Source organism: Mesoplodon mirus (assembly GCF_964341445.2).
Source record: "Mesoplodon mirus genome assembly, chromosome: 18".
In the NCBI taxonomy this organism is placed as follows: domain Eukaryota; kingdom Metazoa; phylum Chordata; class Mammalia; order Artiodactyla; family Ziphiidae; genus Mesoplodon; species Mesoplodon mirus.
The window spans coordinates 63620611-63637431 of record NC_138994.1 but is presented as its reverse complement, the minus strand read 5'-3'; the positions used below and the strand labels follow the sequence as shown (position 1 = coordinate 63637431).

Here is a 16821-nt window from a genome sequence, read left to right as displayed (position 1 = left end):
AGTGTTTTTTGTTCCAATGAGGTGACTCTAGGTGGGCTCTTAGACAGCTGGATGGATGAGGGCTGGTCACCAGAAAGACCAAGCCACGATTAGAAGCTTGGAATTTTTAGCCCCGCCCCCATTCTCTGGAGGAGGGAGAAGAGTTGAAAATGGGGTTAATGATTGATGATGCCTACATGATGAAGCTTCCGTAAAATCCCAAAAGTATGTGTTCGGAATGCTTCCAGGTTGGTGAACATGTGGGGGTGCTGGGAGTGTGGTGCCTTGGGGAGGGTATGGAAGCTCCACGTCCCTTCCCCATACCTTGTCCTAGGCATCTCCTCCATCTGGCCGTTCATCTGATCCTTTTTTTTTTTTTTTTTTTGCGGTACACAGGCCTCTCCCTGTTGTGGCCTCTCCCGTTGCGGAGCACAGGCTCCGGACGCGCAGGCTCAGCGGCCATGGCTCACGGGCCCAGCCGCTCCGCGGCACGTGGGATCTTCCCGGACCGGGGCACGAACCCGTGTCCCCTGCATCGGCAGGCGGACTCTCAACCACTGCGCCACCAGGGAAGCCCCATCTGATCCTTTGTCACATATAAACTGGTAAACGTTAAGTAAGTGTTTCCCTGAGTTCTGTGAGTCTCCCTAGCAAATGAATGAAACCCAAGGAGGGGGTCATTGGAAGCTCTGATCTACAGCTGTTTGGTCCGAAGCACAGATGATGACCTGGGCTTGTGACTGGCATCCGAAGTATGTGTGTGTGTATGCGGGGTGAGGGTGGGCAGTCTTATAAGACTGGGAGGCTGGGCTCTTAACCTGTGGGATCTGATGCTATCTCTGGGTAGATAGTGTGAGAACCGAATTAAATTGTAGGATACTCAGCTGGTGTCTCAGAGAATTGCTTGTTGTAGGGGGAAGCCTCCACCTATTTGGTGACCAGAAGTGAAGTGTTTTATGTGAGTAGTGAAGGAAACTGACAAGAAGAAACACCCAGGAGGGAAGAACGGGGTTTTTCCCTACATAGGAAGGTGGAAAACTGAGTTTTTCCCCTACAGCAATGCTCCAAAGATAGAGGAACCATATTAGTTTCCTAGGGCTGCCATAACAAACTGCCACAAACTGAGTGACCTAGAACACCAGGAATTTATTCTTTCACAGTTCTGGAGGCCAGAAGTCTGAGATCAAGTTGCCTGCGGGGCCGTGCTCCCTCTGAGGGCTGGAAGGGAGAATCCCTCCTTGCCTCTTCCAGCGCCTGGTGGTTGCCAGCAAAACTCAGCACTCTTTGGCTTGTGGTTGCATCTCTCCAATCTCTGCCTCCGTCCTCACATGGCTGTCTTCCCTCTTTGTGTGTGTCTGTTTCCAAATATCCCTCTCCTGGGCTTCCCTGGTGGCACAGTGGTTGAGAGTCCGCCTGCCGATGCAGGGGACGCGGGTTCGTGCCCTGGTCCGGGAAGATCCCACGTGCCGCGGAACGGCTGGGCCCGTGAGCCATGGCCGCTGAGCCTGCGCGTCCGGAGCCTGTGCTCTGCAACGGGAGAGACCACAGCGGTGACAGGCCCGCGTACCGCAAAAAAAATAATAAATAAATATATAAAATAAAAATAAAAACAAATATCCCTCTCCTTACAAGGGTGCCAGCCACTGGATTTAGGGCTCACGCTAACGCAGTATAACAGCGCTTTAATTTGATGACATCAGCAAAGACCTTATTGCCAGATAAGGTCACATTCACAGGCACCGGAAACTCGGACTTCAGCATACCTTTTGCGGGGGAACACAATTCAACCCAAAGTAGAACCTTAGTAGGTGTTACTATACAGAAGAACTAGGTGGAAATACACCCCAGTGGAAGGAAGAGAGAATCTAAGTTAGCTCAACCCTCATCTATCATAGCAGGAAGCCCAGACACTGTGACTGCAGTTGGTAAACAAGAAGTGGTGGTATAAACTATGATTTCTGGGAAGGTAATCACCAGAGGCACTAAAACCGGAAGTAGTTAACAGTGGTTGACCCGAGAGACAGACCTGGGGTAGGAGGAGGCTAAGAGCCTGTTCAGGGAACTCTGGGGACATCTGAATATGGACTGGGTATTAGGTGATATTAAATTAATTTTTTTGGCTGCACTGCGCGGCATATGGGATCTTAGTTCCCCGACCAGGGATCGAACCCGCACCACCTCCAGTGGACGTGCAGAGTCTTAACCACTGGACCACCAGGGAAGTCGCTAAATTACTTTTAATTACCATCTTATTAGGCTTAATGATGGTATTGTGTTGATGTAAGTAAAGGTCTTTTTTTTCAGAGAAGCAGGCTGAAGCCTTGGGTGAGGGAGGTCATGTCTGGACTTGCTTTAAAATTCTTCAGAAAAAATATAGGCGAGCAAATATGGCAAAATACTAATAAGGGTTAAGTCTACACAATGAACATATGGAGGATCATTACACTATTTTCTCTACCTTTACGAGTGCTTCCATAATCAAAATTGAAAAAGTGAAAAGATTTTAAATAAGTATTTAGTAAGTCTTGGAATGTGCTTGCTCGCCCCATCTTTTTGGCTCTTCTCGGACCCACAGACCCAAAGAATAGGCCTTCTGAGGTCTTGTAGTTCAACCCCTGATTTTACAAATGGCTGAAAAGGTTTAATGACTTTCCAAAGTCACAGCCAAGTAGTGGATGAGCTGGGGCCGGGCCGGGGTCTCCAGGAGCCTCAGCCTGTGCTCCATCTACTGTCTCAGGTCTTCTCCTGCGTCGGTTTTGGGCTTAAGGGAGCTATTTTTAAATGTCAGTAAGAAGTGGCCGCACACTCAGATCTTCTTTTGTTTCGTCTTGTGTTGTGTTGTTAAGGCAGACATCGCCTATGAGTTCTCATACATACGAAATTTTGACTATACCCTGAAAGTTTTATTCTCTTCAACGTGACAGTAAAGTACATTCAAGTCCTTTAGATCTTCAAGTAACCCCTTTGGGGTTTGGCAACGCATGCCAGTTGAGCAGTAAGCATCTGTCATCTATCTTTCATTAATATTAATTATAAGTGGCCAACAGCTCAGGGGAACAAAGTCCTGTGGATGAGAGTTTCCTAAATTCAACCTTCCTGACTTTATAGGTATTCAAAGTGGTTCTTTGCAGAAGCCAGTCTGAATTTGATTTTGATTACTTCAGCAATCAAAAGGGAAGGAATAAACAGGTCCAACCTTAAGAACATGCTGGATTGGAGGTTAGGTTGCCCAGGGCAGGAGAGACCCGGCTGGAATGCTGTAGGACTATGGAATGTTCTGGTGCCCTTTATCTGCCTGGAGCTCAGGTTACCAGACCGTTCCTACTCACCTGGCCTGTCTCCCAGGGCCCCTTCCTCTTCTCACACATCCAAAATTGGGAAAGTGAGGGATGGGGCAAGGTTGCCAAAGACAAGTTTGCCTTCTTAGGATTTAATGTGGAATTTTTCTGACATTAAGCCTCTTGTTCTAACCTCAGGGGCCCCATGAGCGTGGCTGGACAGCGACACCGGGAGCCAGGGCTCAGGCACAATCACTGAGGTAAGCCAGGCCCTGGGCTGGGACCCTTCCTCCGCCCGGTCTGAACTGGAGACCCTGCCTCGCTGTGAGAGGTGACAGCCCAAGGCTGGCAGCAGTGACAACACAAGCCCATTGTTCCCTGAATTATACCCTCAGGCGGCTGGAAGGGAGCCAAAGTGACACATATGCCATGGCAGGGGGATGGATCCCAGCAGGAAGCCAGGCCTCGGGAAGAGGATGCGCTCCAGGAGGGCGAGGGAGCCGTGACCCTGCCATGAGCTGGAGCAGGGCCATTTCACCTCACTTGGCAGGAGCCAGGGGAAGCTGGTGATAAAGCTCAGGATCCTCCTCTCTCCCCCTGTTTAATATTCTAAAGATAATCCTGAGCATGTCTAGAGTTTAAACTGAGCATGCCGGGAGGGGGGTTGAGGAACAGTGGGCATTTCCTGCAGAATTCTTTTTTTTTTTTTTAATTTTATCTATTTATTTATTTATTTTTGGCTGCGTTGGGTCTGCGTTGCTGTGCACAGGTTTTCTCTAGTTGCGGCGAGCGGGGGCTACTCTTCGTTGTGGTGCGCGGAATTCTCATTGTGGTGGCTTCTCTTGTTGTGGAGCACGGCTCTAGGCACGTGGGCTTCAGTAGTTGCAGCATGTGGGCTCAGTAGTTGTGGTTTGCGGACTCGAGTGCAGGCTCAGTAGCTGTGGCACACGGGCTTAGTTGTTCTCTGGCATGTGGGATCTTCCTGGCCCAGGGCTAGAACCCCTGTCCCCTGCATTGGCAGGCGGATTCTGAACCACTGCTCCACCAGGGAAGCCCCGCTGCAGAATTCTTCAGCAGGAGAGACGGGACCATCATGCTCTCCTGCTGCTCCGCACCTCTCCCGAGGCCACAGTCTCCGGCTCTGTGCTCCCGGGAGCAGCCCAGCCCTGCGGCTCCACACCCACTGCCATCTTCCCACACCTGTATTTCGCATAACTGTAGAAGGCTTGAGGGTTTACAAAGTTCTGCCCCACCAGCATCCTGTTGGCATTCGGCCCCCGAAGCATCCTTGGTGCCAATACGATTATCCCCACAATATAGACGGGGGAGCATTCCTTTGTTCATTTGTTCACTCAACAAACACACTTTCAAGGACCTATTAGGCTCCAGACCCTGTGCTGGGACTGAATGTGGCTTAGAAGGGTTAAGTGACCTGCCCAAAGCCACAGTCGCACAGGGAGCATCAGGATTTGAACACGGTTCTTTTGACTGAGGCCTCGAGAGGCAAGAAGGCAGAGAGCTCTTCCTCCCAACGCACCCGGGTGGCACCCTAAGCCCTGTGCTCCTCTGACCTAGCATCCCGGGTGACCAGAGGCAGAGGGGTCCCACGACCCACCTGCAGACCAGCCAGGGACACATGGAGGGAGAGGGGCACTGGACGGGGGAAGGACAATGAACAGATCTTTCTGGCTCTCCGGACCGCACTCCCGTCCGACCCACCATTTCAGCCCCGGCGCCCACGACCCCCTGCCCTTCACTGGGAGGAGGACCAGAGGGAGTTCCAGAAACTCCTGCCCCAATTGCTGAGCAGCCCCGGGTCCCAGAAACAATGTCTCTGAGGTTTTCTTCTGCTGGGCCTCTAGGGTGTGACCCTCTGGCTTCCCTCCACAATCTGGGGTGCAGGGGGGAGAAAGAAAGGAGAAAAGTTTAACACAAGGAGGACAGGAGAGCAACGATGAGGAAGGAAAGAAGGGGCAGAAAGAATGCCATTAAGACACCGGTTTCTACACACACACACGCGCGCACACACACACACACGTACACACAAACACACATACACATACATATACAAACACACGCACACGCACACAAACACACACGCACACACAAACACATAAACACACACAAACGCACGCGCACACACACGTACACACACGCACACACAAACATAAACACACACACACGTACACACAAACGCACACGCAAACGCACACACGCACGTACACACACACACACTATCTGCCTAAGCAATAGCTAAAGAAAAGCAAGTTTTTCAGTGAAAACTACCAGCATTGGGTAAGTTCCAATAGTGGACAAGTTTGTCCACTGGTGTTTGCAGGCTGGTGTTTGGTTTCCTCCTTTGCCTTTTTTGATTGATTGATTGATTGATTGATTGGGTGCTAGAAGGCTGGAAGAAGATAAAGGAGATGGTAACTATTAGGGGGGAAGGGTGGAGAAAAGATAAATGGTTAAGCAAGCGGCTAGTGAAAAGGTACACGACACCATTGCTTGGTTTCTTCTGCATTTTGATCTAAAGCACATTCATCTCCACCCAGTGGGAATCAACAGTTGCTGAGGCCTTCAAGCAGGGAGAGCAAAGACACATCTGATTTGTTCACGCTTATCTGCTCACAACTCCAAGAGGTAGATGTGAGTATTCCTGTTTTACAGGTAAGGAAACTGAGGCACAAGCTATTCATTCACTCACTCCCCTAATGTCACAAGACAAAGCCGTCTATCTGGGTTTCAAACCCGGGTCTGTCTCTCCAGAGGCCTGGGTTTTTCCCACTGCTCCGCGCTGCCCGCCTGCCTGCACCGTTCTCTCCCTCCATCCTCCGCAGCAAATTCGCAGATGTGTCACTGACTGGAGAAGGTTAGAGAACACTGCTCTGGGCAGGGTCCCCAGGGGCTCGGCACCAGTTAGGTCCTTCCCCTTCTGCTGCTATTATGATGTAGACAGTGCTGGGTCCCCCGCCCCTTACCCGGTAAGTCTTTGCCATCTGCCCTGAGGCCCATCCGCTCCCATCTCTACCCTAACCCAGGCACCCCAGGACCTCAGCTTCCTAAATCTCAGGCAGAACACCATTTTACAAGGACACTCTCCAAACTTGAAAGGCAAGGTACCCCGAGGCAAGGAAATAAAATGATTGTGGCCGATCAGCATGAGAGTGCAGCGCCATCTAGCGGTGCTGGGGCCAAGGTCCCAGGCGGTGACATTTTCAAACAATCAATATCTCATTATTAACCATAATCACAACCTGATGTTTACTTTTGGAGAAATGTTCAGCAGCAAGGGATGCAAGTGCACTTTTCTGCATGTTTCAAGAGGTCTGCGATCCTAAATGCCACAATGACTATTAAACCGTGTCCTGCCCATGAGCAAACAGGAGGGAGCAGAGATTGATTGTATGTCTTTTCATCTAAGCTGCTCACCAAAAACAAAGCATCCACTGAAGCGACTGACCTTTCACTAACTGCTGGAAAGAAAATGCTTGATAAATAATAAATAGACCACTACTGGATGTTACTTAGAATCATCTTTTAATTAAAAGAACTGAGCAACTAGAAGGTCAGGTGACTGACATTTAAGTTCCAGTCCAGGAAGAGCATCAATCAAGGGTAAAACTATACCCCAAATGTAATTTCATTGTCAGCTAACATTTAACGAAAATCCCTTCTCTGTCATCTGCCCTGATGGTGGGGGCTAGGGGGTGAGCCATGGAGGCGGCATTCGTAGGGAACAGAGCACTTCACTTCCAGCCTCCTTTGCCTTCCCCTAGCAACCTTTTCATTTTCATGCTGCAGCAATAAACACTTGTCTGGTTCAGCATCTCCACAGAAACTGCTCCAGTGCTGGGCTCATCCAATCGGAGACCCACTTGCCACACTGAACGCTACCCTAGGAGTGACAGGAAAACCATTTCCTGCCTTTTCCACGGGAGGGCAGGTGCCCTTCCTCCATCAGCTAAGGTGACCTCAACCAAGCTGCTCACTGAACAACATGCTCAGGCATCCATCTCATCGAGCACCATCAAAGGCTCAAAACGCATGATTAACCCAGCCAGCCGGTCCTCCACCTTTTGGCTGTTCTGGAATAGAACGCAGAACACAGGGACCAGGAACAAAGTAATAACCTTGCCCCCTCCCACCCCCACCCCCACCCCCCAAACACACACGACTCACCTTTCCTTGTTCCTAGCTCCACAGTGCCAGCCTGCTTCCATTATCGGAGCCACACCATGTCACATGCCCCAGGTCCCAGATAGTCAGGGAAACAGGCTGGTTCAGAGCAAGGCTTGGTCAGAGCTGAGAGCCTAGAAGGATGGATAAGGCCGCACAAGGCTAGCATGCCTCATCTGGATGACCAAGAACAGGGGCAGGCACCAGTACTAGCCTCAGAGAAAATCTTATCATCCCACCTGAATGACTTCGTTTAAAAAAAGAATCTGTTGAATGTTTTCAAGTGGCAAGCCATCATTTATTTAGGGGGACGGGTATCATTCTAACAAAATCAGGAATCCTTTGGAGGCACAGGTTTTCTGTAATACCACTTTCACTATCAGGAAAACAGGACATTAAATATTATATAGACAGTCCCCGACTTACAGTGGTTTGACTGACGATTTTTAGACTTTACAATGGTGCAAAAATATGCATTCAGTAGACACCGCACTTTGATTTTTGAATTTTGATATTCTCCCAACCTAGCAACATGCACTGTGATACTCTTTTGTGATGCTGGGCAGGGCAGCTTCCAGTCAACCATGAAATCACAAGGGTAAACAACTGATACACTGACAACCATTCCGTCTTTCACTTTCAGTACAGTACTTAACAAATTACATGAGATATTTGACACTTTATATAAAAATAGGCTTTTCATTAGATGATTTTGCCCAAGTGTAGGCTAATGGAAGTGTTCTGAGCATGTTTAAGGTAGGTTGGGCTAAGCTCTTATGTTCAGTAGCTTAGGTGTATTACATGCATTTTTAACTTACGATATTTTCAACTTATGATGCGTTTATTGGGACTTAACCCCATCGTAAGTTGAGGAAGACTACACAAAATTACAAAAAGCCTTGTGCTTGCCTTTTTTTTTTTTTTTTTTTTTTTTTTTTTTTTTCTTTTTGCGGTACGCGGGCCTCTCACTGCTGTGGCCTCTCCCGCCGCGGAGCACAGGCTCCGGACGCGCAGGCTCAGCGGCCATGGCTCACGGGCCCAGCCGCTCCGCGGCATATGGGATCCTCCCAGACCGGGGCACGAACCCGCATCCCCCGCATCGGCAGGCGGACTCCCAACCACCGCGCCACCAGGGAGGCCCTGTGCTTGCCTTTTAAGGACACACAATCAAGGATCGGTTCTACCCAACAAAAGCAAAAGGAGAACTCTGTAAAACCTGGTGAATCTGGGACCACTTAAACAAGCCTATTTAAATGATGGATGATGCAGGACCTGTTTCATCTGCTGACTTTCTTGTTCCCCCATCCTGGCTCAGTCCCCACACCCTGTATCTCTCTACCCTCACCCCGGAGAGCTCATTCAGTCTCCTGGCTCCAACCCTTACCTGTGCTAAGGTTTCCTCCGCATCTCCCAGACACCCAACCCATCTCTGTCTGCCACTTGAACACTGAGCCATGACCTCTAACTCAGCATGTTGAGAACTGAAGTTCTCTTCCCCACCTTGCTGTCTGTTAGTGATATCGCTATTCTGGTCACTCAGGTTTGCAACCTTGAAATCCCTGCCTTCAAGTGGGATGGCTACAGAGTCCAAAGTCTTTCTGACATGCCTCTTCTTCCCTCCCTCCCTGCCCACTCCCCCAACACTATTCTTTATGTCACATCTGGGTGAACCTTCCTCTGACCTGACAGTTTTCACTAGGCATTACTTCCTTGCTCAGACTTCCTTATACCCACTCAAGTCCTCTGTGCAGTTATCGAGCCCACCATGATCTGATCCCATCCTATCTGCTCAGACCTGTCTTCCGCTGCTCCTCAAGAGAATAATAAAGGCACCTGTCATACATGCTACAAGTGAATTTTGCATTCATTATCTCAAGGAATTCTCACAGTACTAACTGGAAGCCAAAGAAGCAAACGTCATCCCTATTTTGTAGTCAGAGAGATGGTGACAGGCACAAGGTCACACCAGTACAAACTGGAACCACCAGAACTAGAACCCAGACCTTCAGACTTGTCTGGTGCAAGCTTCACTGTAACCTGGACACATGCCTTCCTTGGCTTCAGCTCAGCAAACCCACATGGAGGGTCTACTCCTGATTTAATGATTTAGTGCATACAAATAAGAATTTCTGCTGCTGTTCACACCCTCAGCAGGGAGAGGATAGTTACCTCTGGCATGGAAGACCAGGGTCAACCAGGCAGGAGTACAGTGGACCCAGGGTGCGAATGCAGTGAGCGCAGCCTGGAAGTGTCTCGACAGGGACCTGAGACTCAATTTGGATGTTGGTAAATCTCGCGAGCAGAGATAGCTTTTGAAAGGGCTGTGAAGGTATGGTTTCTAAAGACCGCAGTGGCAGGGAGGTGCTCCTGGCAAAAGAAACAGCACACACACTTCACATCCCACTTGCCCTTCAAGGCTCTCCAGGCAGTGGTCCTAGACTAGTCCAGGGCTGATCCCTCTCCCCGACTCTCTACACTTCCGTAATTTAAAAGGATTCCTGTTCCTCTTGTTTTGAAAGTCACTCTTATCTTCCCAACTAGATGTTAAGCTCCTTAAAGAAAGCCAAGAACGAGGTCACACTTCCATTCTCTCCAAACACTACAGGGACCTGGTGATGGCTTTTGCCCACACTGACCATGGGAAGAGTTCTGAATTCCCCAAGGAAGCTTCACACCTTTGACAATGTTTTATTTTTTTCTTTTTAAAGATTTCCCATCCTGGCTTTCTCAGAAGCCTAGACTTTGCTCACCCACCCCCCTAGCAGCTGCCAGTGGGGAGGGGGGTGGCTGTTCAGGGATCCTTCTATTTGGGGCGCTGGGGCTCCTGGGTTCTCTCTCTGGCTCGGGGTGGGGGACAGGGAAGGCGGGGGCACGCTCCCAACCCAGCCCCGCAGCACGCAGACCTCTCCTCATATCGTGCAACCCAACCCGGCTGTGTGAACTGGCAGCCGCCACCCAGCTGCTCACATTGACATTCCCTTTGACTATGTTTTGATCACTGAGGTTCAACCTAAAGGTTTGCTATGCGTCCATATGAAAGATCTCTGAGACATTAAGTGGAAAACAAGGTACAGAACAGTATACATTGTGTCCCCCTGTACACACTCAAAATTATTTCTGGAAAGAAAGGTGATAGTGGTGGCCGCAGGGAAGGGAAAATGGGAGGGCCAGGGGACAGGAGTGGAAAGGAGATTGACTTTTCACCTTCAAATTTTGAACCATGAGCATGTATAACTTTTTCTTTAATTATGCAACAAATAATATTTTTAAACGTCTTCATTACTATGACAAAGAAACCACCTTGGGCTTCCCTGGTGGCGCAGTGGTTGAGAGTCCGCCTGCCGATGCAGGGGACACGGGTTCGTGCCCCGGTCCGGGAAGATCCCACATGCCGCGGAGCGGCTGGGCCCGTGAGCCATGGCCGCTGAGCCTGAGCGTCTGGAGCCTGTGCTCCGCAACGGGAGAGGCCACAACAGTGAGAGGTCTGCGTACCGCAAAAACAAACAAACAAACAAAAAAAACCACCTTTTAAATCCCAGAAAGATAAGGTTTCTGAGAATGAGGGAACCACAATCACTCCTCTGAGAACAGAACCAACCGCTCCACCTGCCGCAGTCTTCCTCCCAAGGCCAGGCCCGGTATCCGGCACCCAATGGTTGCCTAATGTCGAATGGATGTAACTTAGTTCCCCATCTAAATGTAAAGCATTCCCTAAACAAGAGGAATTGTACAACAGTGATAAAGGTGGGGGGGGGAAGCAGCATGGCTGAGAATGGCTTTTGCCTCATGTACTCACTGACCTTCCATTACCCGAGCACCATGTGCAAGGTTACAGTCTGTGGGGTGTGGGCCCCGCCCCTGACATGCCAGGAGACAGAAGGGACTGCACACAGGGACGGGGGGGAAAGCTACACAAGTTTTAAAGTAAGAAGTTTCTGGAGCAGCAAATTACTGATAGCTGAAAACTAATAGCTGAAGGGTGTTTTATTTATTCAGTAAAAGACAAGGAAATGAAGAAAGCAGGAGAGTTGGTAAGAACTCGTAAGCACACCCTGACACCAGGGAGGAAGGTGGATGCCGGTGAAGAGCGTCATCCCTCTTGGCAACCCAGTTACCTACAGAGAAGTCATCTGAATTCGGTCTTCAGCAGGATGTAATCATTCATTCATTCAACAAATCTTTCCTGAGCAGCCTACTACCTGCAGGTCTATGCTAACCATCTCCAGCACTCAATCCATGAGATTATAGTTTTGGCCTTGGTCCATCATCAATGATAGGTCCTCATTCTTACTGCAAAGCACAAGTCAGCCTGGCCTCTCAAGCAAAAAGTACAAAGATTAGCTGCAGACACAGTTGGCCAGGGAACCACACCTGATGTGCAAGTAAAAGTCTGATGGATCAAGAGAAGAGAAACATACCAGAGAATCAAATGTGAACACAAAACTCCAAGCAAACCTACTCAGAATGAGTCCCATTCAAACAATACTTTCAAAGGTTTCCTCATGCTATTTACAATTTTAAAGTAAATTTACTTTATAAGCACCAAGGAATTCTTTAATACCGCCCTAACATAAAAGTTCACATAACTGCTTCTTCAAACCACGATACAGAGCTTTATGACAACCTAGAAGTGGGAACCAAAAGAAGGCAAACGTGATGCCTTAGAGATCAAGAAACATTTACACAGTTCAACTGTTAAAAACAGTACAACATTCATGTAGTGAATCCGGTTTGGATGCCAGTATACACAGCATACAAGGTCTTCAGGGAGGTGAGAGACCTGTCGACTGTTCTCCAGGTGCCCCCAAATGCTGGGCCTGTGGATCTTCTTTCAGAGACTGGTTTTCCTCCAACACAGTCTGGGGCTCAACACCCATGGGTTCAGATTTCCAGGAAATGTGACTACCATCCTGTTGCTTAAAAGACCAGATATAAGTACGTCACACAGATGTTATGACTTTCACTCAGTCAGCTGAAGCTATATGACTAGCACATTCTATCACTGACTCAAAAATCTAACATTAATATCTCAGGTCAAATTTGATTACAACAAATAATAAACATGATAAAAAGTCTCTACAGAACCACAATTTTAAAAGCCCTCATGACAACTCACTTGTTCCAAGCAGCAGTCCTTACCACAAAATTCTAGTCTATTCAATCTAACAGTATTGTCTGGAGCCACGGTTGGGGAAAGAAAACCAAGCCTTCCTTTAACCTCTGACAAACAGACAACCAATCCTAGTAATAGTTTTGCTAATAAAATACTCACAGTCCTTGCTTCTCCTACTCGTCTTAAAATGACACCTTCTGCCAATAAAGCCTTCCCTGCTTCCACAAATAACTTCTCTTCATCTGTTTCTCCAAGTTTCTGTAGCTCAGTGTACTTCTCCACAAACCTAGAATTCCAAGCAGTCACATCTTCAGTCTGTATATTGAGAGTTGTCAAGACATGCTATTACACAGTCCCGAGTATTCCCTTAAGAGAACTTCCTAGGGAGTCTGGGATTGACACGTACACACTGCTCTATTTAAAACAGATAACCAACAAGGACCTATGGTTTAAAAAAAAAAAAGAGAGCTTCCTATAGGAACATCTTTTTTTTTTTTTTTTTTTTTAAAGAAGATGTTGGGGGTAGGAGTTTTATTAATTAATTAATTTATTTTTGCTGTGTTGGGTCTTCATCTCTATGCGAGGGCTATCTCTTGTTGTGGCAAGCGGGGGCCACTCTTCATCATGGTGCGTGGGCCTCTCACTATTGTGGCCTCTCTTGCTGTGGAGCACAGGCTCCAGACGCGCAGGCCCAGTAGTTGTGGTGCACAGGCCTAGTTGCTCTGCGGCATGTAGGACCCTCCCAGACCAGGGCTCGAACCCGTGTCCCCTGCATTAGCAGGCAGATTCTCAACCACTGTGCCACCAGGGAAGCCCCTATAGGAACATCTTTTTCCTCAAGTGGAATGCAACAAAACCCCACAAATTGACAACTAAATCCTAAAAAAAGAAAGGTAACCAAAGACTTACGGAATGGCTTACCGTTGACAGGTAGACTTGAAGTTTGGATTGAACAGATCAAAAGCTTTTTGACCAGATCCATAGGTTGAATAAAATTTCCTAGAAAGTGAAAAACAACACAATATAAATCTCCAGTTCTAGATCATGGCCAAGAATGGAGGAAAGAGTAACTGCTGGGCCCTGAGGAACTGAGTATAATGTGACCTACAGACCTTTCTTGTTCGTTTTAAATAAGCAATGCATGCACATGGTAAATACATCAGATGTTACAGAAAGGTACCCAGTGAAAAGTAACACTCCTCCTCACCTCTGTACCCTAAACTCCCAGGCCCCCTCCCCTTAAGCAACACTAACCTGTTTCTTGTGTATCCACCCAGGAATGTTCTATCACTATACAACCATACATGCATCTCTCATTCCCTATCCCCAGCCACACTGTTTAACCCCAAGGAGAGTAAACACATCTTTCCTTTTTACTTAATATTTCCCAGAGATCATTTCAGATCAGGGCACACAGATTGTTTCTAGTCCTTTGCTACTTTACACAGTGTTGCAATGATTACCTTTATCTATATTTCTTAGTGTACCGTGCAAATAAGCCTGTGGAATAATTTCATAAAAATGGTATTGCTGGGTCAAGGTATGTGCCTCTGTAATCTGGCCTTGCAAACTGCCAGAATGCTTGCCAAAGGGGCTGTGCCAACTTATACCCACACCGGGAAGGCAGGAGACCGCCTATTTCTATACACCCGCACCTAATGATATCTTCCGACTTTTTGATCTTTGTCCATTTGACAGGTGAAATATTATAATTCATTGTAGTTTTGCATTTCTTATGAAACACGTTGAACATCTTTTCATGTCTAAAAGCAAATGAATTTCCTTTTCTGTGACCTGTCCACGTTCTTTCCCTATTTTTCCTTTTGGTTTTTCTCTTATTGCCTCATAAGCAAACTTTATAGCAATATAAACAGGAATTAGCCCTCTGTCACACATGTTGCAAAATTTTTTCCCAGTATGTCACCTGACTTTTGATTTTGCTTATGGTAGTTTTTGTGTGCAGAAATTTTAATATTTTCATCTATGGCTTCTGGGTTTTTATATCATGCTTAGGTAAGGCTTTTATCACAGAGATTATTTTTTAAATTATTCCATAGCTTCTTCTAGAACTTTTACGACTTCATTTTTTACATTTAGGTTTTGATAAACCTGAAACTTATTTTGTTGTTTTAAGTTCTTAAAAATATCAGAAACACCAAAAAAAAAAAAAAAAGGCCAAAAAGATAAAGGTTCAAAAAACTATTTAAGTATAAGGTGTTATTATTTTGGCCTTAACAGCAATACAAGAGGAAGCAGTAAACTATTCCACATTCTCCAGTGAGCATCACCCAGTTCCACTGCTACGCACACAGTAGAAGCACCAATGATTTTAATGTGTAAATGACCTTGAAAGCATCCTGGCCGAGAGCATGCAATGGACCTGAGCAAAAAAGTACTGAAAAAGTATTTAATGCCCCGAAGATCTCTGAAAATTTACAAGCAGAGCCAGAACGTACTTGTTCTCCTCAAAGGAGTGTCATGGGAGAAAAAAAAAAAAAAAAAAGATTCGTCAAGTGAAAGGTGCCTGGACCTCAACAGAGAAAATGACTTTATAAATTGTTTTCTTACATCCAGGAATAGGGGTAAGAATAAGGTATATGTATTAATTTCAATTAGGCACAATCTCTGATCTTAACATTTAAAGTGAAAAGAAACTGTACACACTCTGGATACTAAAAACTGACATCTGTATTTGAGGGAAAGGGCTTTGTCAGTGAATTCCCAGGAAGTTGACCTTGAGCCTCACTGTTCTCATGACTAAAATGGAGAGGAGGATACCGACCTTGCAGGGTTGAAGACAAACCTAAATGAGATAACGCTGGTTAAGGGCTTAGCACGGTGCCAGCCACCAAACAGATGTGCAGAAACAGGTAGCTATCACTGCAATGATCAGTCAGTTGTTGGGCTCCAGATTCTACTTCTCCGAACTTCTGCTTCTCTCACATCGGGGAGGGGCTCTGATTCCCTAATCCGGCTAGATAGACAAGACCGGCTCCACAGAGCAAGCCCAGACTCAATTCCTATTTACGTGGTCAGACTGCTGGCTAAACTTTTGCTTCTAAAGTTCTGCAGCCTCCTGTCCACCATACGGGCCCGGTACTCACGCTCTAATCCGATCCTCGTGGTAGAAGATGTCCTGGATGTGAGCTTTCGCTTTGCCGTATCGCAAGCGGGGCCTTCGGAAAACCGGCTCCCTCAGTGGCGGGAAGGCATTATATATGTCAAACCAGAGGGGCTTCTCCTTCAACACACCAGCCCGAATCAGGTCCCGCGTCCTGCAGGAAGGGTAAAGAACGAAGGTCAGAGGGCTTCCCTGGTGGCACAGTGGTTAAGAATCCGCCTGCTAATGCAGGAGACACGGGTTCGAGCCCTGGTGCGGGACGATCCCACATGCCACGGAGCAACTAAGCCCGTGTGCCACAACTACTGAGCCTGCGCTCTACAGCCTGCGAGCCACAACTACTGAGCCCACGTGCCACACTACTGAAGCCCGGGCGCCTAGAGCCCGTGCTCCACAAGAGAAGCAACCGCAATGAGAGGCCCGCGCACCACAACGAAGAGTAGCCCCTGCTCGCCGCAACCAGAAAAAAACCAGCGCACAGCAAGAAGATCCACTGCAGCCAAAAATAAATTAATTAATTAATTTAAAAAAAGAAACCAAGGTCAGTCAGTGAATCAGTGTAGCCGCAGCCTGGGACACCGACGGGGTCAGAGTCCGGAAAACAACCGGAAGGAGGGCAGAGCAGGAGGTCCCCTACCTACAGGTAAGATGTTTCCATATTCCAAACCAACCTAACAGTGCTCGGGAGTTAATCTTCCACCTTCTTATGTGCGTCCCACCCCCCTCGTCCCATCCCCGTCCCGTCAAGGAAAATGCAAAGACGGTCCCGCCAGGCCCATCAGCCCCTTCCTCCCTTCCTCTTCCTAGAGACCCCCACTCGGGGAGCGGAGAGGTGCGACTGAACGTGAGAGCTAAGAAATTCAAGGGGTGACATAGTCAAGCACATTCTTCAGAAACAGGAGAGAGCACAAGAGAGGCCTGGCCGGGCTCAGACCCACCCAAGAAAGGGCGTAAAATGGGGAGGCGCCCTCGGCCCACCCCGGCTCCGAGTACGCACCGCGAGAAAATGCTCCCCACGGTTTCCAGGCGGCTCCCCGCCATGCCCGGCGCTTGGGATCCCGTGCGGCTCCTCGTACCGGAACCGGAAGCGCCCGCAGCAGGCAAAGTGACAGTAAGTCGCGGGCCGAGCCGTGGATCCCTGGGCTACCGCC

General features: G+C 48.0%; 1 protein-coding gene across 1 annotated transcript; it reads right to left on the bottom strand.

The window, feature by feature from the left end:
• Window positions 1-7712: 7712 nt before the first annotated feature.
• Window positions 7713-16821, bottom strand: MRPS23 (mitochondrial ribosomal protein S23). Its single transcript, XM_082603409.1, has 6 exons — window positions 16668-16821; window positions 15654-15824; window positions 13471-13548; window positions 12709-12835; window positions 8587-12352; window positions 7713-8345 (listed from the first exon to the last, which is right to left on the bottom strand). The coding sequence occupies exons 1-5, from the start codon at window positions 16709-16711 to the stop codon at window positions 12200-12202; spliced, it is 573 nt and encodes a 190-aa protein (XP_082459535.1). The 5' UTR covers window positions 16712-16821; the 3' UTR covers window positions 7713-8345; window positions 8587-12199.